Below are 16,357 nucleotides of genomic sequence, written 5' to 3'. Positions count from 1 at the left end.
GGAAATCCCACAGAGAGGCTTTACAACACACCTGTGCTCATCTGCCTTGGACCTTGTATCTTCCTGTCTAAACTATTCACCTCTCCAGTTCACAAACTTTAGCAGCTTTTCCTAATCTCTGTATATAATCTCCATGTCCTGCTTTTATTATTCTCAAAGACCTTGTTATTTCTTCCAAGGGATAATTAAAACAATGTTACTGACCCCCACTCCAATTTATGTGCTTTTCTTTTCTTACACAGTTGCTTTTTCTGCTGAACTGCCCCCACAGTTGTCCCACTAACCTTCTCTCATCAAAGCAGCCTTGTATTCATCCTGTCTTTTTATTCTTTTCCATAACTGATTCATGAAAGTATACTTTACATTCTCTGATTTTACAAAACTTTCCACCTGTCCCTTCTCTCCCCTTGTTTCTTTACTTTCCATCTCAACTCCCTGAATGAAACTCCATTTGCTTTCTCTGTGACATTCACTATTTGAGCACAGTGACTCGCATTGTATCTTCTCCTGAGGGTAGTATCTGACTGTATTAGTCCCCTGGTTATCATCTTATCCTTTGACTTTTTAGGTTGTTTGTAGCAGAGCCCATCTTTTCATTTTGGGTTTGCAAACAACTGAGCATTACTTATTCCCTTCCTTGGTTGGAGCTGCATACATAATAAATAATGACATGATGAATTTAGCACTGCCATCCACTGGCTGTCTTAACACGACATTCCACATCTGACTAAAATTTTGAAGCATTGCTACTGACTGGAAAGTATTACTCTAAGTTCAGTATTTCAGAGTAATGGAAATGCAAGAATTCTTTATGTTCTACCCCTTTCAAATAAAGAAGTATGCTTTTTCCTTTGCCTTTTTCTTTACAAAGTGAAATATTGAGGCTGATTGAAGAATCAGGGGATCTAGACTAAACTGCTGTGTACAATTAATAGACTTACATTACCTGAATGATGTGTATATTTTGTAATATATATTGCTCATGTTTAAAAAACAAACAATACTTAAGCATATATATAGATGCAAAAGGGAAATAGGATAATTTGACACTAACCTAAAATTTGGGTACTTCCTCTGTCAACCCTTTCATCTTCCATTTCATTTAGCAAGGTCCTGAATCAGAATGGTTTCATTATTTTAATAATATTCAATGGGTTTTCTTTCCATAAGCACATTCAGTTTATGGTTGAATACATACATAAGGACTTTTGTGACTTTTATTTTTTATTCCATGTTATTTTATCTTTTTAAAATTTCCCCTCTTTTATTCCATGTCTTTTTTTCACTTAATTTCTGTGAAACAGCTAAGATTATAATTAGACTTATTTATAAATGATTAATATTCCATGGTGAGAACAACTTGCCTTTTACATTTCCTAATGTGCTCCTCTCCAAAACAGTGTCAGGAATATTTACCTTCTTAGTACAAAGGTTCATCTGTGACAAGAGACTTTGAAAATCTATCAAGATGTGAGGTCAAATAAATTTTATATGTAAATGGGTTTCCAGAAAATTTGAAAAGAAAATAAAGAGAGAAAAAAGGGGGAAAATGTGTGCTGTTTCAGTAATTATATCGTTTATCCAATTTACTGCCATGTGCTGAAATATTACCTAAAATTCTAGGAAATTAAGTGGATTATGAGTTCAAGGATGGAGCACTAATTGAATCTTTCATTGAAATGACTCATCTAAGCAATGCAGTCAGCTGGATTGTCCTCCTGAAAGTAAAAATCTTTACAAATGTTATCCTGGTACAGGTGCCATAATAAAAGCTTGAATGTTCTCTCTTCATAAAAAAAGATATCTGTCAGAGGAAGATTTGCTGGAAAGGGGTTATTATTCCCAAGAAAAATGCATTTTTTTTATAACAAAGTAAGATTTTTTTTGTTCTAACCCATTTTGTCTCAACAAAAACTGGTTACATTTGGCACAAAGCTTACTGAGTATTTCAATCCACAGATCTTTACTGAGTCATAGACCTTACACTAGCCCTCTCTAAAGGCAGGAAATGTTTTTACCTTAAAACTCTACATAGAAAAAGAGCTATAATTAAAAAAAAACAACAGTTCTAAAAATTATATAAACTGAAAAATTAGGAGTGTTCATTTATGACTTTAAGTTAAATATCAGCTCTAATTTTACTAAGTTTTATGAAAACTCTTATTCTTTTTTTGTGCCTACAGTTATTTTTCAAAGGTAATATCTATTGGTTTTTGCCTCATTAAAAACCAGCATTTACTGTGGTATTCTGACAAGTCTGATCCTTTATTTTAGATATCTATTTGAACCATAAACACCAAATTGGCCATGCAAATTGGAGCCATTTAGGCAAAGAAAACCCAACCAAGCAAGAAAGAGTTAATAATTTCTCCTACTTAGAAGCGACTAGAAGATTGAACATTTAAATATTTTTGGCATCTTGCTAATAAACAGAGATTAGCACGACTTCCACTACACATGGAACCTGGGGACCACACATACTTGAAAAAGTATGACTTACTACCAGAAAATACACACTTCACAGTGAGAGAGGACAGAATAAGCTTAAAAAGTTCTTGTGTTAGAAGTTTGTCCTTTAGTTAATATGGTATTTGAAATAATTTTTCTCTCTCAAATATATTATTTTCTTCCAGCTGGTAAATCTTTAGTCTAAAATTTTAAAAGAATGCAGTTGGAAATAAATGTAATCTATTTCTTAAAATCATGAAGAAGGATAAATTGAGTTTGTGTTGTTTCTCTTGAAAATAACTTAGGAGACAGAAAACAGCTCCCCTTACTGTTTTAGTACACCAGTATTGACTATCATTACTATTTTGTCAAGGCTAATAGAGTGCATAAACATGTCAAGTACACCTTCATGATATCCTTCAAAAGCTGCAGAAACAAGTATAATCTTCATTAAAGAAATAAACAAACAATCTTCCATTACTTCACTGGCATAGGTGATTACAGTCCGACTTTAAAAAAAAATTTATTGTGGCTGCAAAAACCTTGATTTTGGACAAATTAGAGACTAGAAGTATTTTATAAGATACTTACATATCACTGGCAATGGAGGAATTCCTGGACATGGACTTTGGAGACAGATCATAATCACTGTCTGACCGGTAAAGGAAAGACTCCCTACGCTGGCTGTGGACAAAATTTGCCTGAAGAATTAGCCCTGAGCCAGGGCTTGTCATGGGGTCCAAGGGACTTCGTCCTGATGCTGTACCATTGTCTACATCGAAACTGCAACAAGAAGAGAAAATTGTTTATGTTATTGACCTAAGAATTTTTAAATATAATAAACACCCTTCTGATAAATTATCATAGCTAATTGCTTCTTAATAGTAATGGAGAAATAAAGACCTTGTCATGTCCACTGTTACGAAAAACCACAAGCCACACAAGAGAGATACTTTAAAATTACTGATCAATAAAAATCCCCCAAGGCTGAAGTAAAAGAAAATTGGCAGAGAAAAGTCCCATGCTACTAGAAATACAGGAAGCTTTCTACTTCTCTGCATGTGGAGTATCCATGAGCTCTATACCAGAGGAAACATGATATGTCACTATTTACTTCTTCAGGTCCCAACTCTCCTGAGCTGAACACCAATTATCCTGTCTCCCACTGCTAAGGCAGCTGAGGGCTTTTTCCTTATTGAGTATCCAATCCCAATATTTTGTTACCACAAAAATATTTCAAGTACATACTTTATCTTGTCCCAGTAAAAAAAGTGCTGTGGGGGCATTAAGGCATAGGCGTGTGCTTGAATACACCTGCCTGCATTAGGTTCGCTGGTTTACAAACAGATGGAAGCAGAGTCCTTTGTTAATGGCCAAGCAGAAGTACTTCTGTAGCCATTTGTGTCCTTGAACCACTCAGTTTAGATTCAGCACTTTTGGTTGTTGTGTTTGGTATGAAGAGTGGTGAAGAGGCTTATCATTCCTAGAGAACATTTTTCTCTAGGGAGGCTGAAGGACGAGGGAAAAGAAAGAAAGAGAAGAAGAGAGTAGATGTTGTTTTACATAGATGGTAATTTTTCTACAAAGGGCTTTGAAAATCAGTGCAAAGACCTTGAACAGGAGTCTGCAAACACTTAAATACTGGTACAGGGTGGGTGGTGCTGAGAGGATGTGTTCATAGCAATCCATGTTGTTTGACAGCCCAACAGCTCCATCTGGAACTGTATGGAGGCTTTTTGCAGCATGTGGCTTCATGTTTGGATGTCTGTGGTATGCAATCTGAGAGGTTACAAATGTGTGGATTAGCAAGACTACTTCTCTAGGTTCATTTGCCATAGAAATGAGGAAAAAAATAAAATAAAATAAAATAAATTTAAGAATGAGGGATGAACGGAGGATCTTTCACATAATTTTTCGAACATAGATAAACATTAGCAGGATATTATGCATTTTTGCTGAACCCATATAAAGTATTCATTTTGAAAATGGTGTTCACTTAATGGACACCCACAGGTTTCCAGTAACAGCTAAGGACAGCAGAAAAGATGCAGTGCAAGTCAGCTGCTGATTAGACTTCAGGCTAGCACAAGTGTCACAGCTGGTACATGCTACTTTGTACCAGCTTGTTTTACCTCCCATTGACCTGAGGTTTTAATGAGGCTGCCACTTCAATCCTTTGCAGAAGTGACAGGATTCCCATGACCCTTTTTTCCTTTCTTAAATGAACTAATCAAAGAAACATATATTGCTTATTTTGACACAGATGCACACTGCCTGGCAGAGGATAGATTTTTGTTTCATTGTTTATTTTTACTTTGCACATACCTCTAGACCTGCAACCTTACTGTCACATTCGCATTATATTATTTTCTTTGTATTCACCACTCACAATTTGAATGTGAAAAAGCAAATGTAGTTGGTTTGGTTTTTTGTTGTTTTTTTTTTTTTACATAAATGCAGAAAATATTATTTTAAAAGTTCAGGAGAGCACAGTACTTTCATTCTCTTTTCACTGTAGCTTTCAGAACAATTACCTGTCAGTAAATCCAAACACATACTTTTCTTCCCAGGACTGATTTCATTTGACTATGCCTGTGTCTTAAAATGTCCTGCTGCTTCATGAACCTCAAACTAAGAAAACTTAAATGATGAGGCAACAAATTAGTGTTCTGGCACCAGCCTTATAGGTGATCTTGGACTGTGCAGAGTTCCTCTTTGCCTTTCACTTCCCCTATTTGTTGCATCTTTGTGATGACTGAAATCTGCCCACAAAGAGTATTTGAGAATGCATTGGAAAGATCAAGATACCATGTACGCTACAGCGAAATGTCCTTTGCAGCTTGTAGTGTCATTAGTTCATAACCACATTACCATTGTTACTAGTATGACTACTATTAATTGTTATCAATCAATGTCTTTTTAGCTTGAATTCCTAAATATTGCAGGAGCACAAAACAATCACAATGCTGATGACATGTTTAGCTCATTGTCTCCAAATTTCCTAACATTAATATTCAGTTTCCTGAATGACTTTTATGCCCTTTAAACAGCTTCAAGAAAACACAAACTCCTAATCAATACACAGTCTGTATATTTTGTTTTTCTATTGAGGGCAGGAGGACAGATAATTCCTACAATTTTAGGTAGAACAGAAGACTGTTCTCAGTAAGACTAATTTCTGCAATGGCAATATCATTTCAAATATATATGAACTTGCCTGGGAACTTTAAAACAAAAGTTAAAGGCTGGATATAAGTAAATGAAGATTAATGTAAGTCCGTCTCACAGAATGAAAATTTTCAATTGAATCAAAAGTATTCAGTTGGATTAAACAAATATGGTTTTATTTGCAGTTTTGTTTTATTTTCTTCATCCCCCTTTTGTGGACATCACATGAATATTATATTACCAGTATTTCTTCCAGTCAGAAACTAAGGCAGGCCTCTACAAATGATTTCACTTTCAGATTGTAACATAGTCGATTTTTAAAATTTAGAAGTCTGTTAGGTAGAACGGCAGTTTCACCTGGGAGAGGTCCTTTGGTTTGCATCACCAGGTAAAGACAAGCTTGTGCAACACACTGCCGTTGCAACAGAAATTTTATCCTGTTGTACTGCGTGGAGACCACTAGATGGGTGTAAAAAGTAAAAAACAGGATCCAAATAGATCAGCTGGATTTGCCTCGTGCTGTTCCAAAAGAACGTCTTTTCTGAAAATATGTATCAAGAAAATTAGTGTTCAGCTCCACATTCAAAGGAAACTGTGAATAGAGAACTTTTTTTTTCAGAAGCCTATGTTTATATTAAAAAGTTTCTGAAATGTTACAGTAGTTATGTCTTATTTAGATCTTTCTGAGATATTTGCCAACATTTTCAGATATGAAAGCTTGTAGAATTCTAAATCAAAATAAGAGTTATTACAATGAAATCATATAAATTGTTTCTATGTTTATCACGTCTTATTTTTAAGAAACTGTACTTCTGACTTCAAAAGAAGAGAGAATCAGAATGGGGAATTGAAAACTTACACACCAGTTTTTTGCTCTTTGTTGTTGCATACACTGAAAGAATCAAAAGTTTAAGACATAAAATAGGACAGGCTCTTTAACTTGCCTAAACAGAAATTTCTAAAAGTCAATTGTGCTTACTTCCTATTTATCTTTTCACTCTCAGTAAGTTTTAAGCCACAGCAAGAATTAGAAAGAACAGAGAAACAGAACAACATCTTCATGGAAGTTGTTAGTAAAGAGGACAGGAACTCTTTTTCTTTCATTTTGCAGGTAGTAAGTGGCATTTTAAAGACAGAATTTTACACCATTGCTCTGCAGCAAGCTCTGGGCAGTTTGCATAATGCAAGCAAACTGAAACTGCCTTTGGTGACAGGCATTTGGCACAGACATCACAGAATTTTATAGGTTCAAAGAGCTTTGCTGCAACTCCAGAGATGCCAAAGCCCTGAAAAATCAATGATAATTCAGCAACTTTTGTGTCTGCATTTTGAAAAAATGTTTTAAGGCATTAGTGGATAGTGTTTATCTTTAGAGCCTGACTTATTCAGTGTTCAATGTTGACAAACTTGACATGAGACAAAATTCAGAGTTTTTTCCTTGTTTGGCTATTCATCTTGTTTGCACTTCTTGCCCACTTTTTGTCATCCATGCTCTGTACTAAGATGGGGAAAAAACTGAGTGATTTGTAAACATTCATGGCTGATCTTCTTGTGCTCCTAACACAACAAGTACAAATAAACCCACAAGCAAACTTTAGGAAGATTATTAGAGGTTTGCTTCAGACAATAATAGGACTCTGTGACAAGAACAAGAGAGGTTCTGGGTCCTGATCCCGAATCTTAGCAACACTTCTTCGTTGTTAATGACTGCACAGCTTCTTTGCATGTTGAAAGAAACTGTGGACTTCCTTTTGAGCCCCTAAAAAATGGTTTCCTACTCTCTGCCATGCTGCTAAAAGAAAAAATGTGGAGGCCTGTATATAAAATACAGATTTTAGTTACATAAGGAATAATGGCATCATAATCACTATACCCAAGAGTTTGTAATTAATGCTGAATAAAAAATCTTAGTGTTGGTTTTGCTTAGTACTGAGAATTTAGCACTAATCCTGCAGCATTTTTTTTTTGAGGGGGGGGAGGGGTGGTATTTTCTTTAATTTTTATATGTTTTTTTTATTTTTAGAGAATATGCAATAGTAGGAGAGAGAAGGAAATAAATTTCACCCTAAAATGAAGACCTTACTAGACTTTTTAAGAATGCAAATTGTACTCTTGCTATTCCCCTTTAAGTGTCTTCACACTTTCATCTTGGAAACTACAGGGAGGGAGAGCCAAATTAATTGAACCTCTTGGGGACATCTTATCTTTTAAAGCCATCTTTAGCATTACAGAAGGACAGGCAAGTTCTAGAGGAGCAATTTTTTCCCCCATCAAAGGATTCCATTGTCCTAGTGTCAAGCAATCTCTCCAGCCATCTGTGCTATGACCTACATACACATCTCAATGTCCTCACTTCCAAGAAGTCGTGTCCTGTTTTTTCACCTGGTAGCACAATCTAAATATTACACAAAATAGGTGCATTTGGTGTAGCAGCTGTAATTCACTGAAATTATCAGAGAAGACCTGCCCTGCAGCAACTCCCTTTGAGCAGGATCTAATTTAGAGCAAAGGCAAGGTAATAAAACTATAAGGTTCCAAGGAAGGGGTAAACAAACTATTTATTGTTTGTGCCCCAGGACAGGAGCCCATCTCTGAGGAAGGAGACCTTAGCAACTGGAGAAAGGGAAGGAATGGATGCTGCCTTCAAAAGCAGAATCTGAATCTCTTTCTTCGATTGCTTCAGATTTAAATAAGCAGTGGGTCACCACAGCTGATGGAATGCACCATGAATATGGGGGATTGTAGAGAAAGGCCAGAGTATGCCTGTATCTTAGATTACTTGGTAGGTCTTTGTGATTTCACTTGGGCCTTTTTATTGCTTACTAATAAACTAAGCATTAAATTGTGACTACAGCTGACTTTGGTGTCCCTTTTCTTTTGTCAGGCATGGTTCGCCTTAAGTGAGAGATGAAACTTTAGACATTTCTTTATCATAAAGAAATAAGTTGTCGCTAGTCTGCTCCTGCTACAGACTCTCAGAAGATTTTAGATGTTGAATAGGTTAACCTGCAGCATCAGAAAAAAATCAAGTAAAAACCAAGTAAAACTAAATCAGTAGATTTATATAATTGAATACTTGGCTAATTATTTGTTTGGGACCTTTCAAAACGTTTCCTTACTGACAGTGTCTACCCAGTGATGCAGAAGAGTCCACATCTGGTTATCTCCTTTCTTTCTGTCTTTTCCCCCAAGACTAGTTAAAAAAAAAAACAAAACCAAATCAAAAAACCCAAACCAACAATAAAAAAAAACCCCTCAGTAAAATGAGGGAAGAAAAACATTTGTACTGATATTTTAAAAGGAATATAATACCTACTCTCTACATTTGAAGAAAAAAGTGTTTATATGTGAATTGATATTTTTATTTTCCTTGTAGCAAAATTAAGAAAAACTTTTGCTTTCCATTACTTAAAATATTTCCAGTCAATTGTGACCAAATGATATTAGAAGGAACATATGATCTAAATCTGAATTTTCATGTACCACTGTAGAATTCAAGCCAACTATCTGGTTGTGGCATTGGGTTTCCAGTTCAGCAGTTCAGAAAGCAAGCCCTGTGATTAACTCCATATTTAGAAGTGATGTGGGTAGATTTTCCCGTATCAAAGTTCCAAGCAAAAGAATAAAACATGTCATTTTATGATTTTTTTTTTTAGCAGTAGAACTTAGCTTTTTCTCTTGCCATAGCTGTTTTTAGAAACATTTGAGTGTACAAGGCTATTAGGCCCAAAATTATAAGACAGCACCAAAAGCCCAGGAAACAGACAAATGTGTAGGACAAAAGATATGTAGGACAAAAAACAATGAAGCAGACTGGTTTGTAAGAAGTAGTCAGCTCAAACATGTTAACTCTGACTCAAACAAACTCTGACTATCTATTTATCTTCTGTGTCATGTTTTTCTAGCAAGCACCTCAGGAAATCTAATCCCTCAAAACAAACTGCTTCATGTTTTGTTATGAAGTTTCCAAGCAAGGAGTTTCCTGTGAAGACTATTCAATTTCGTTGGTACTTAGCTTTGAATAGTTTCCTGGTACTCAACAGAAGATGTGCTTTCCAGAATGTCACCTCATTGTTCCTAATTATACCTCAGTGGTCTATCCATTTGGCATGAAACTCTTTTTTAAGACACCTATTACATCAACTTGAGTGTTGTGCTCAGCTGTACTGGGATTCCCTTTGTTATTCCTTTTATTTTTTCCTCAGAGAGAATATCATCCCTCACCTGGCAAGTTTCATTCTCTGAACTTGGTATTGAGAGTGAATTTCTTTCTACTAATGTGGTGCTCAAATTGAATGCCAGATTCCAGATCCTATCACATGGATTTGATGTTTTGATGTTTCTTTGAAACTGAAATCATTGTCTTATTTTAGTATAACAATAATTCAAACAAGAACCACAGAGAAATGAAATGAAAAATAATTTCCAAGAAATGTGGTAATCTGTTCATGTTTTTACAAGACTTATGTCACTTTATATGGTTCTTCTGATCTAACAGACCTAAGGGGATTAATATTTCTACTTTTAGATAACAAAAAAGCCACCAAGCCTCTATTTTTATGCTTCTGCTAAAATCTGTGGCAGCTTGAGATCTGAATGAGAAAATCTGCAGAAAATGTTGAAGAATTAAAAGTATTTTGGGCAATCTGAGAAAAAGAATGTTGAAAAACAGAATCACTTGATCCACACAAGAGAAAGACTAGGCAGCAAGTCCTGGGGTGCTTCAAGTACCCCACAAGCCTGCTGGTCCCTGCCACCCCTATATGCCATTGCTGGAGGTAAACTTCTGCATTTCTAGGATTGCAGTCTCAGCTGGACTGATGGTTCTCCATTCTATTACTGTCATTATTGGATTGCACTCTATCTGTCAACATTCACTTAAGTCATTAAGTGGGTTTATGATTCTATGTTCCCCAGGGATGGGGAATCCACAACTTTCCTGGGCAACCTGTTCCAGTGCCTCACCACCCTCACAGAAAAGAATTTTTTCCTAATATCTAATCCAAACCTACTTTCTTTCACTGTGAAGCCATTCCCCCTTGCCCTGTGAATTCATATGCTCTTGTGAATGGTCTCTCTCCATCCTTCCAGTAAATTCCCTTAGGGTACTTGAAGACTGCAATTAGGTCACCCCAAAGCCCTCTCTTTTCTGTACATAACTAACTCTCTTGGTATTTCCTAATAGGAGAGGTGCTCCGTCCCTCTGATCATCTTTGTGGTCCCCTCTGGATGTGTTCCAGCAGGTCCCTGTCCTTCCTGTGCTGGGAGCCCAGAGCTGATGCAGCCCTGCAGGTGGGGTCTCAGCAGAGCAGAGCAGAGGGGCAGAATCCCCTCCCTGGCCCTGCTGCCCACCCTGCTCTGGATGCAGCCCAGGACACGTGTGGCTCTCTGGGCTGGGAGTGCCCATGGCTGGGGCAGGTCCAGCCTCACAAGTCCTTCTCCCTGGAGCTGTTATTGATCTGTTCATCCCCTCAGGTGTTTCCCTGACCCAAGTCCAGCACCTTGAACTTGGTCTCACTAAATTTCAAAATATTCCCATGCACCCACTTCTTCAGCTTGTTTAGGTTCCTCTGGATGGCATAAATAGTGAACTATCTTCAGATCTTTTTTTAAAAAATCACTTTACCTAGTTTATTCAAGTTCAAGAAAAATTGTTTTTCTTTCCAGGGTGAGTTTTGATCCAAATATACCAACTTTTTTTTTCTGCATCACTACTTTCTGGGCAGTATTTGTGGGATACAAAACCAACTTGAACCGAGTGACCATATGGCATGAATTTACTGTAATACACAGTGCCATTAATTTTCTCTTATTTTAAATGTAGTAGAATAAAATTTCAAAGCATATCAAAATGCTTATTTATCAATTAATAAAAATATGCAAACCATCCACCAAGAATGTTTCCTAACTCTAGTTAAAATGCAGTTTCCCTAAGATATTAGCAGAAGATATGGTTGAGAGCCAAACTTGTGCCAGAGATGGAAAATCCAATACACTGAAAGAGCTCAGCCTCCTCTTTCTGTGAATCCAGTCAAATACCATTATCAAAAGCAATTAAATTGCTTATATATTCTTTATGAATTACTGGTGTGATAAAGCAAATGTAGGAAAACAGGGAGTTTCTCAGACCTATAATATTTGAATCAATACCCTACAGTACTGATGAAAACACAGAGTCCATATAACGGGTAAAAATATTCCAAGGGATAACACTAATATGCATTATGAAGTTTCCCAGCAAACCATGTTCTTCTGAAACATCATCATATACAGCCCCAATGGTGATAAAGGCTATGTCACAGAAGATATGGTTACACCCACCCTGTGACTAGTGACAAAGATCTTTTGCAAAGTGTACCTGTGACAGAAGGTGGCAGGACTAAGCATTCATGGTTGCTTCATGCTATTTTCCCATACCAGAAAATACAGCAGAGAATGATAGAACCATAGACTGGTTTGGTTTGGAAGTTTGGAAGACCAAAAAATGATCTTATTTCAGCCCACCTGCCATGAGCAGGAATACATCTTCCACCAGATCAGGTTTTTTAGATCTCCATCCAGCCTGGCCTTGAACACTTCCAGGGATGGGGCATTCACAACTTTTCTGGGCAACTTGTTCCAGAGGTTTACCATCCGCACAATGAAGAGTTTCTTTCTAACATTTAATCTAAACTTATCCTTCTTCATCTCAAAGCCATTACCTTGTCTCTTGTCACTACATTCTCTCATAAAATGTCTCTCCTGAGTGTTCTTGTAGGCCCCCTTCAGGTACTGGAAGGTGTTCTAAGTCTCCCTTCTCTTCTCCAGGCTGAACAAGCTCAGCTCTCTTAGCCCATCCCCCTAGAAGTGGTGCTCCAGCCCTCTGATCTTCTTAGTAGCCTTCTCTGGACTCATTCAAATAGGCCCAGGTCCTTCTTAAAAAGAGATCCAGTGAGCCAGGAGGTGTGATCATTATGACAAAAGAACCTGCAATCCTCAGCATCACTTAGTTCATAATTTTTAAATCTTTGCACAACTGACCCTAAGCAAAAATGGTGCATTGAAGAAAATGGGTAAGGGCTGTGGACAGAAAGGTCCAAAGAGAAGAAGCTCTAAAGCCTGATGATAGGGACTTGCACATAGAAGATTATTTGTTTCACCAGTACAATATGTACACATAAATATCATGAAATCAAGGCCATCTTTAGAGGAGGGTGGACAGGAGACAGCTAGATAAGAAATTGCAGTTGTTTCTTTAGGTATGGTTCTAGATTGCCTATAACAATGAAAGCTCTAGGTAAAGGACACATAATTATATTTGACTGGAAACAATTTTTTTTTTTAATATAGATAACAAATACTACCATTGTAGTATTTCTCCCATTGCAATAAATAATTGCTGGGAATTAATCACAAACAAATTCTACTTCCACAAGAATTTGTGTTGGGATGTGTTAATAGTAATTATCATTGAAGGCAAACTATATGTTTTGTAAAGGGTGAAAGCTCAAGGTACTGAGACCCTCAGAGTTATAAAATTTTTATACTTTTGTTTAACAAAATTGTTTCATCCTTTCCTCTTCAGTTCATTTCAGTTCCTTAAATTCTGGGTATTGGATTTTTGTCTCTTCCTCTTCCCCAGATTTCTACTAACAGTATTAAGGTATATGTAGTGTTTTGAGTTCTGCAAGTTCTTTGCCACATCCAAATAACCTTTAAAGGGTAAGAAGTTCAGGAGCTAACCTTGGAAGATTGCTGAGATGAATTATTTTGTGCGTACATACTTAAACTTCTGTTAGACCCTGAGGACATTCACTAAGTGCATGTAATGTCAAATATAATTCATGTCATTAGTCCAAAGCAAATTGTAATCTACAATAATGAATCATTTGGGTTTTGTTTTTCCTGATTTTTAGGACATTATTTTAATGTTAAATGTATTATTACAATGCCTAATAGCATTACCTAGGAGGGCTGACTGGTGTTCCACAGTATAGGACTGTGTTTTCTTGTTGCTACATTACTAAATTCTGTGCTGCAATTTTCTTTCCAAGTTTTTTAAGATGGAAAGAGGGTCAACTGTTGATAGAAGGTGACAAAGAAAATAATATTTTTTCATATTTAAGACATTTTGGGAACTGTTTTGTGAGATACTCTAGTGACTCATATTTTTTGTACAAAGTAGGGTTTAGCCAAGTGTCTGCAAAATGTTGTGGTTTTTTACTGATTCTGTGAACCTTTTCATGAATTTCAAAAAGTTATGAGTATAAGCTAAGCTAAAGTCTGTCGCATCATGTATCAGCACTATTGAAAAAATCTGAAGAGTTTTTTAAAAATCTCCTGGTTTGCCCAGTCTCAGAGGACTCTAAGGAAGAAGCCCCTGTGGGGGGGTTTTGTGTCTTTTACCACAGAAGATCGGTACTGATCAAAGGGCTACAAAGAAGTAAGAGTGATCTTATTATCAGGAACTGGAAACAATTGCTCAAGCTGCAAAGCACCTGATAATGAACCAGTCACTTAAACCAAGTGACTGGTTTATCATGCATCACTAGTTAAGTATTTTTTCCTTCTTGAGGTATCCACATGCTTAAGCCATCAACACTCACAAACACAGACTAACTCAGAACCTCTGAGTAGCTACTGCTCAGGATGGATCAAAGGTCCATCAGATCCACTGCTCTCTCTCTGGGAGTGCTGAAAGTGAATGCCAATGGAAAAAGGCAAGAAAAAGCAAGTAGAAGTGCTACATTTCCTTTGTAACCCAGCCCCTCATCATTTGCCCACTGTTTCGTTGAAAAATGCTGTGAATACAAGAGTCATTACATGCTATGGAGACAAAAAAACCAAAGTCCTGGACAACACATATTGAATGTTTGAGTTAGGTAATACTTTCACTTTAATCTCTTTGGCTAAATACCTATTAAGTAAGGATGATGCAATTCCTTCTATCACAAGGGTGAGATGAAAATTAATTTAATCACTTGTGAGAAGCAGTAAAGTGTCATATGGTGAGCAGCACAGAAAAGCTGATGGAAGCACTAGAGCTGCTTTTACAACACATACGAACAGCAGATGGTCAATAAAGCATGTGACCATATAATAAGAAGCAAGAAAATGATAAAATACTGAATATCTCATGAACTGAGTTGCATTTGTTTTGAGTTCTCAGTGAAGTAAAAATAATAAAGAACCACATTGGTAAATATAAAATTATTTATGCGTGGGACTAAACCAAAGTTCCAAAGTCAAATGCAATCTTGGCTTTTGTGCTTGACTTTTCAGTCATAATAACATCTATATCAGTTTATTGCATTTACATTTGAGCACATGTTGAAGACCCTTGCATTACTACTGCTTATCTCCAGTTTTCTATTTCAGCCTGCTGTAGCACTACCAACAGCTGTTAATGGCAGACTATCAGAAATCTGACTTCAAATGCAGCATTGCAGGTTTGCCTTCTAAAAATTAGTGCATAGATGAAGAACACATTCCATTTTAGTTATAATGCATGTTTGATTAACTTCATCTTCTGCTCATCCTCAAGATCATTGGAACACTTCATTCACAATCTCATTTTCATTAAAAACCAATGTAATATATGCATGTTCTCCTCACAATCTCTTGTGCTCCTATATTGTCCATTTCTACCAGTCACTGTAAGATCATTAATTGAGTAAATGACTGTTGGATTCTGAAAGCAAATGTGACAAAGCAAAACTTACAAAGCTATACCTTTAGTGCTTTATGTATTACTAAAACAAAATATTATGAGGTGTAAAGTTACTATATATATTATACAACTTGCATTTGTTAGAATATCTAAATGAACAAAAGTCTAAAAATGCTCAAGGACTATTAAAAAATTAGCTAGAAATGAGAGAAAAACCTCCAACACTGGTTGCTACAGACTTCAGATGCCACACACAGTGCTAAGCTAAGCATCTCTCATCAAAGAAATGAGTCTTTCTCTGTGAAGGAATGTAGTAACAAAAATGCCAGTTTACATTGCTTGTAACAAGGCATCTTTTTTCAGTATTAAATAAACTTACATGCAGATTATATGCAGTTAATTGAAAGAGCAGATGAAAAATATTTTTTTTAATAAATGTGAGTGACCTGGAGCCAAAGCTGTTAAAAATCACTGTGTATTATCGCAAAACAAATTCTTCTGTGAAATTCTTCTCAAAGAGCAAGACCAAATCATTCCATTAAAATTCAAAACAGCCTAGTGCAATGCAGAAATATATATCTGTAGATTTATCAAGGCCAGCTAAAAATTTCTCATCAGTTACAGAGTTATCTGTAAGAACAAACCAATTCCATAGAATAGGTTTCATGCTCCATATTGAACTATAAAGTTGGGAGGGAAGATGATTGCTTTTGACTGGTTTTGTCCATCAACCTCTTCTCTGCTGTACCAACTCATCTGCTGCATTTCTCCACTGGGCAAAATGTGTTGTCTTTTCTCATCCTTTCCACAAGTCCTGCCCCGAACTCCAAAAGAATGCATGTTTAAACTAACAAAATCATTCAAATGTCTGGACAAATCATAACAACTGAACTATAGAGCTTCTTAGGACAAAATGTAAACATGACGTATGTTTACAAATAGAAAAAAAAAATCAAAAGCATGAGAGCATTTTTTGCATAATGAAATTTCCTGTTACCAGGAAAAATTGTGCATGATTAACTTGACTTAGTGCAAAAAAAGAGTTGTCAGGCAACTAGATTCCAAAACTCTATTTTCTTGATCCTGATGTCA

General features: G+C 36.3%; 1 protein-coding gene across 2 annotated transcripts in view; it reads right to left on the bottom strand.

Moving 5' to 3' along the window:
- Window positions 1-16,357, bottom strand: part of PDE4D (phosphodiesterase 4D) — a 354,696-nt gene that overhangs the window by 95,605 nt on the left and 242,734 nt on the right. For both annotated transcript variants that reach the window (XM_071425362.1, XM_071425363.1), the window contains exon 2: window positions 3,040-3,231. In XM_071425362.1, the coding sequence (XP_071281463.1) occupies window positions 3,040-3,231 (192 nt within the window). The remainder of the gene's footprint in view (window positions 1-3,039; window positions 3,232-16,357) is intronic.

Source organism: Agelaius tricolor, unplaced genomic scaffold, assembly GCF_023055355.1.
Source record: "Agelaius tricolor isolate 1412-34295 unplaced genomic scaffold, bAgeTri1.0.p SCAF_4, whole genome shotgun sequence".
NCBI lineage: Eukaryota > Metazoa > Chordata > Aves > Passeriformes > Icteridae > Agelaius > Agelaius tricolor.
Note: the sequence above shows the minus strand (reverse complement) of the source record. Positions and strands in the feature narration are given on the sequence as shown.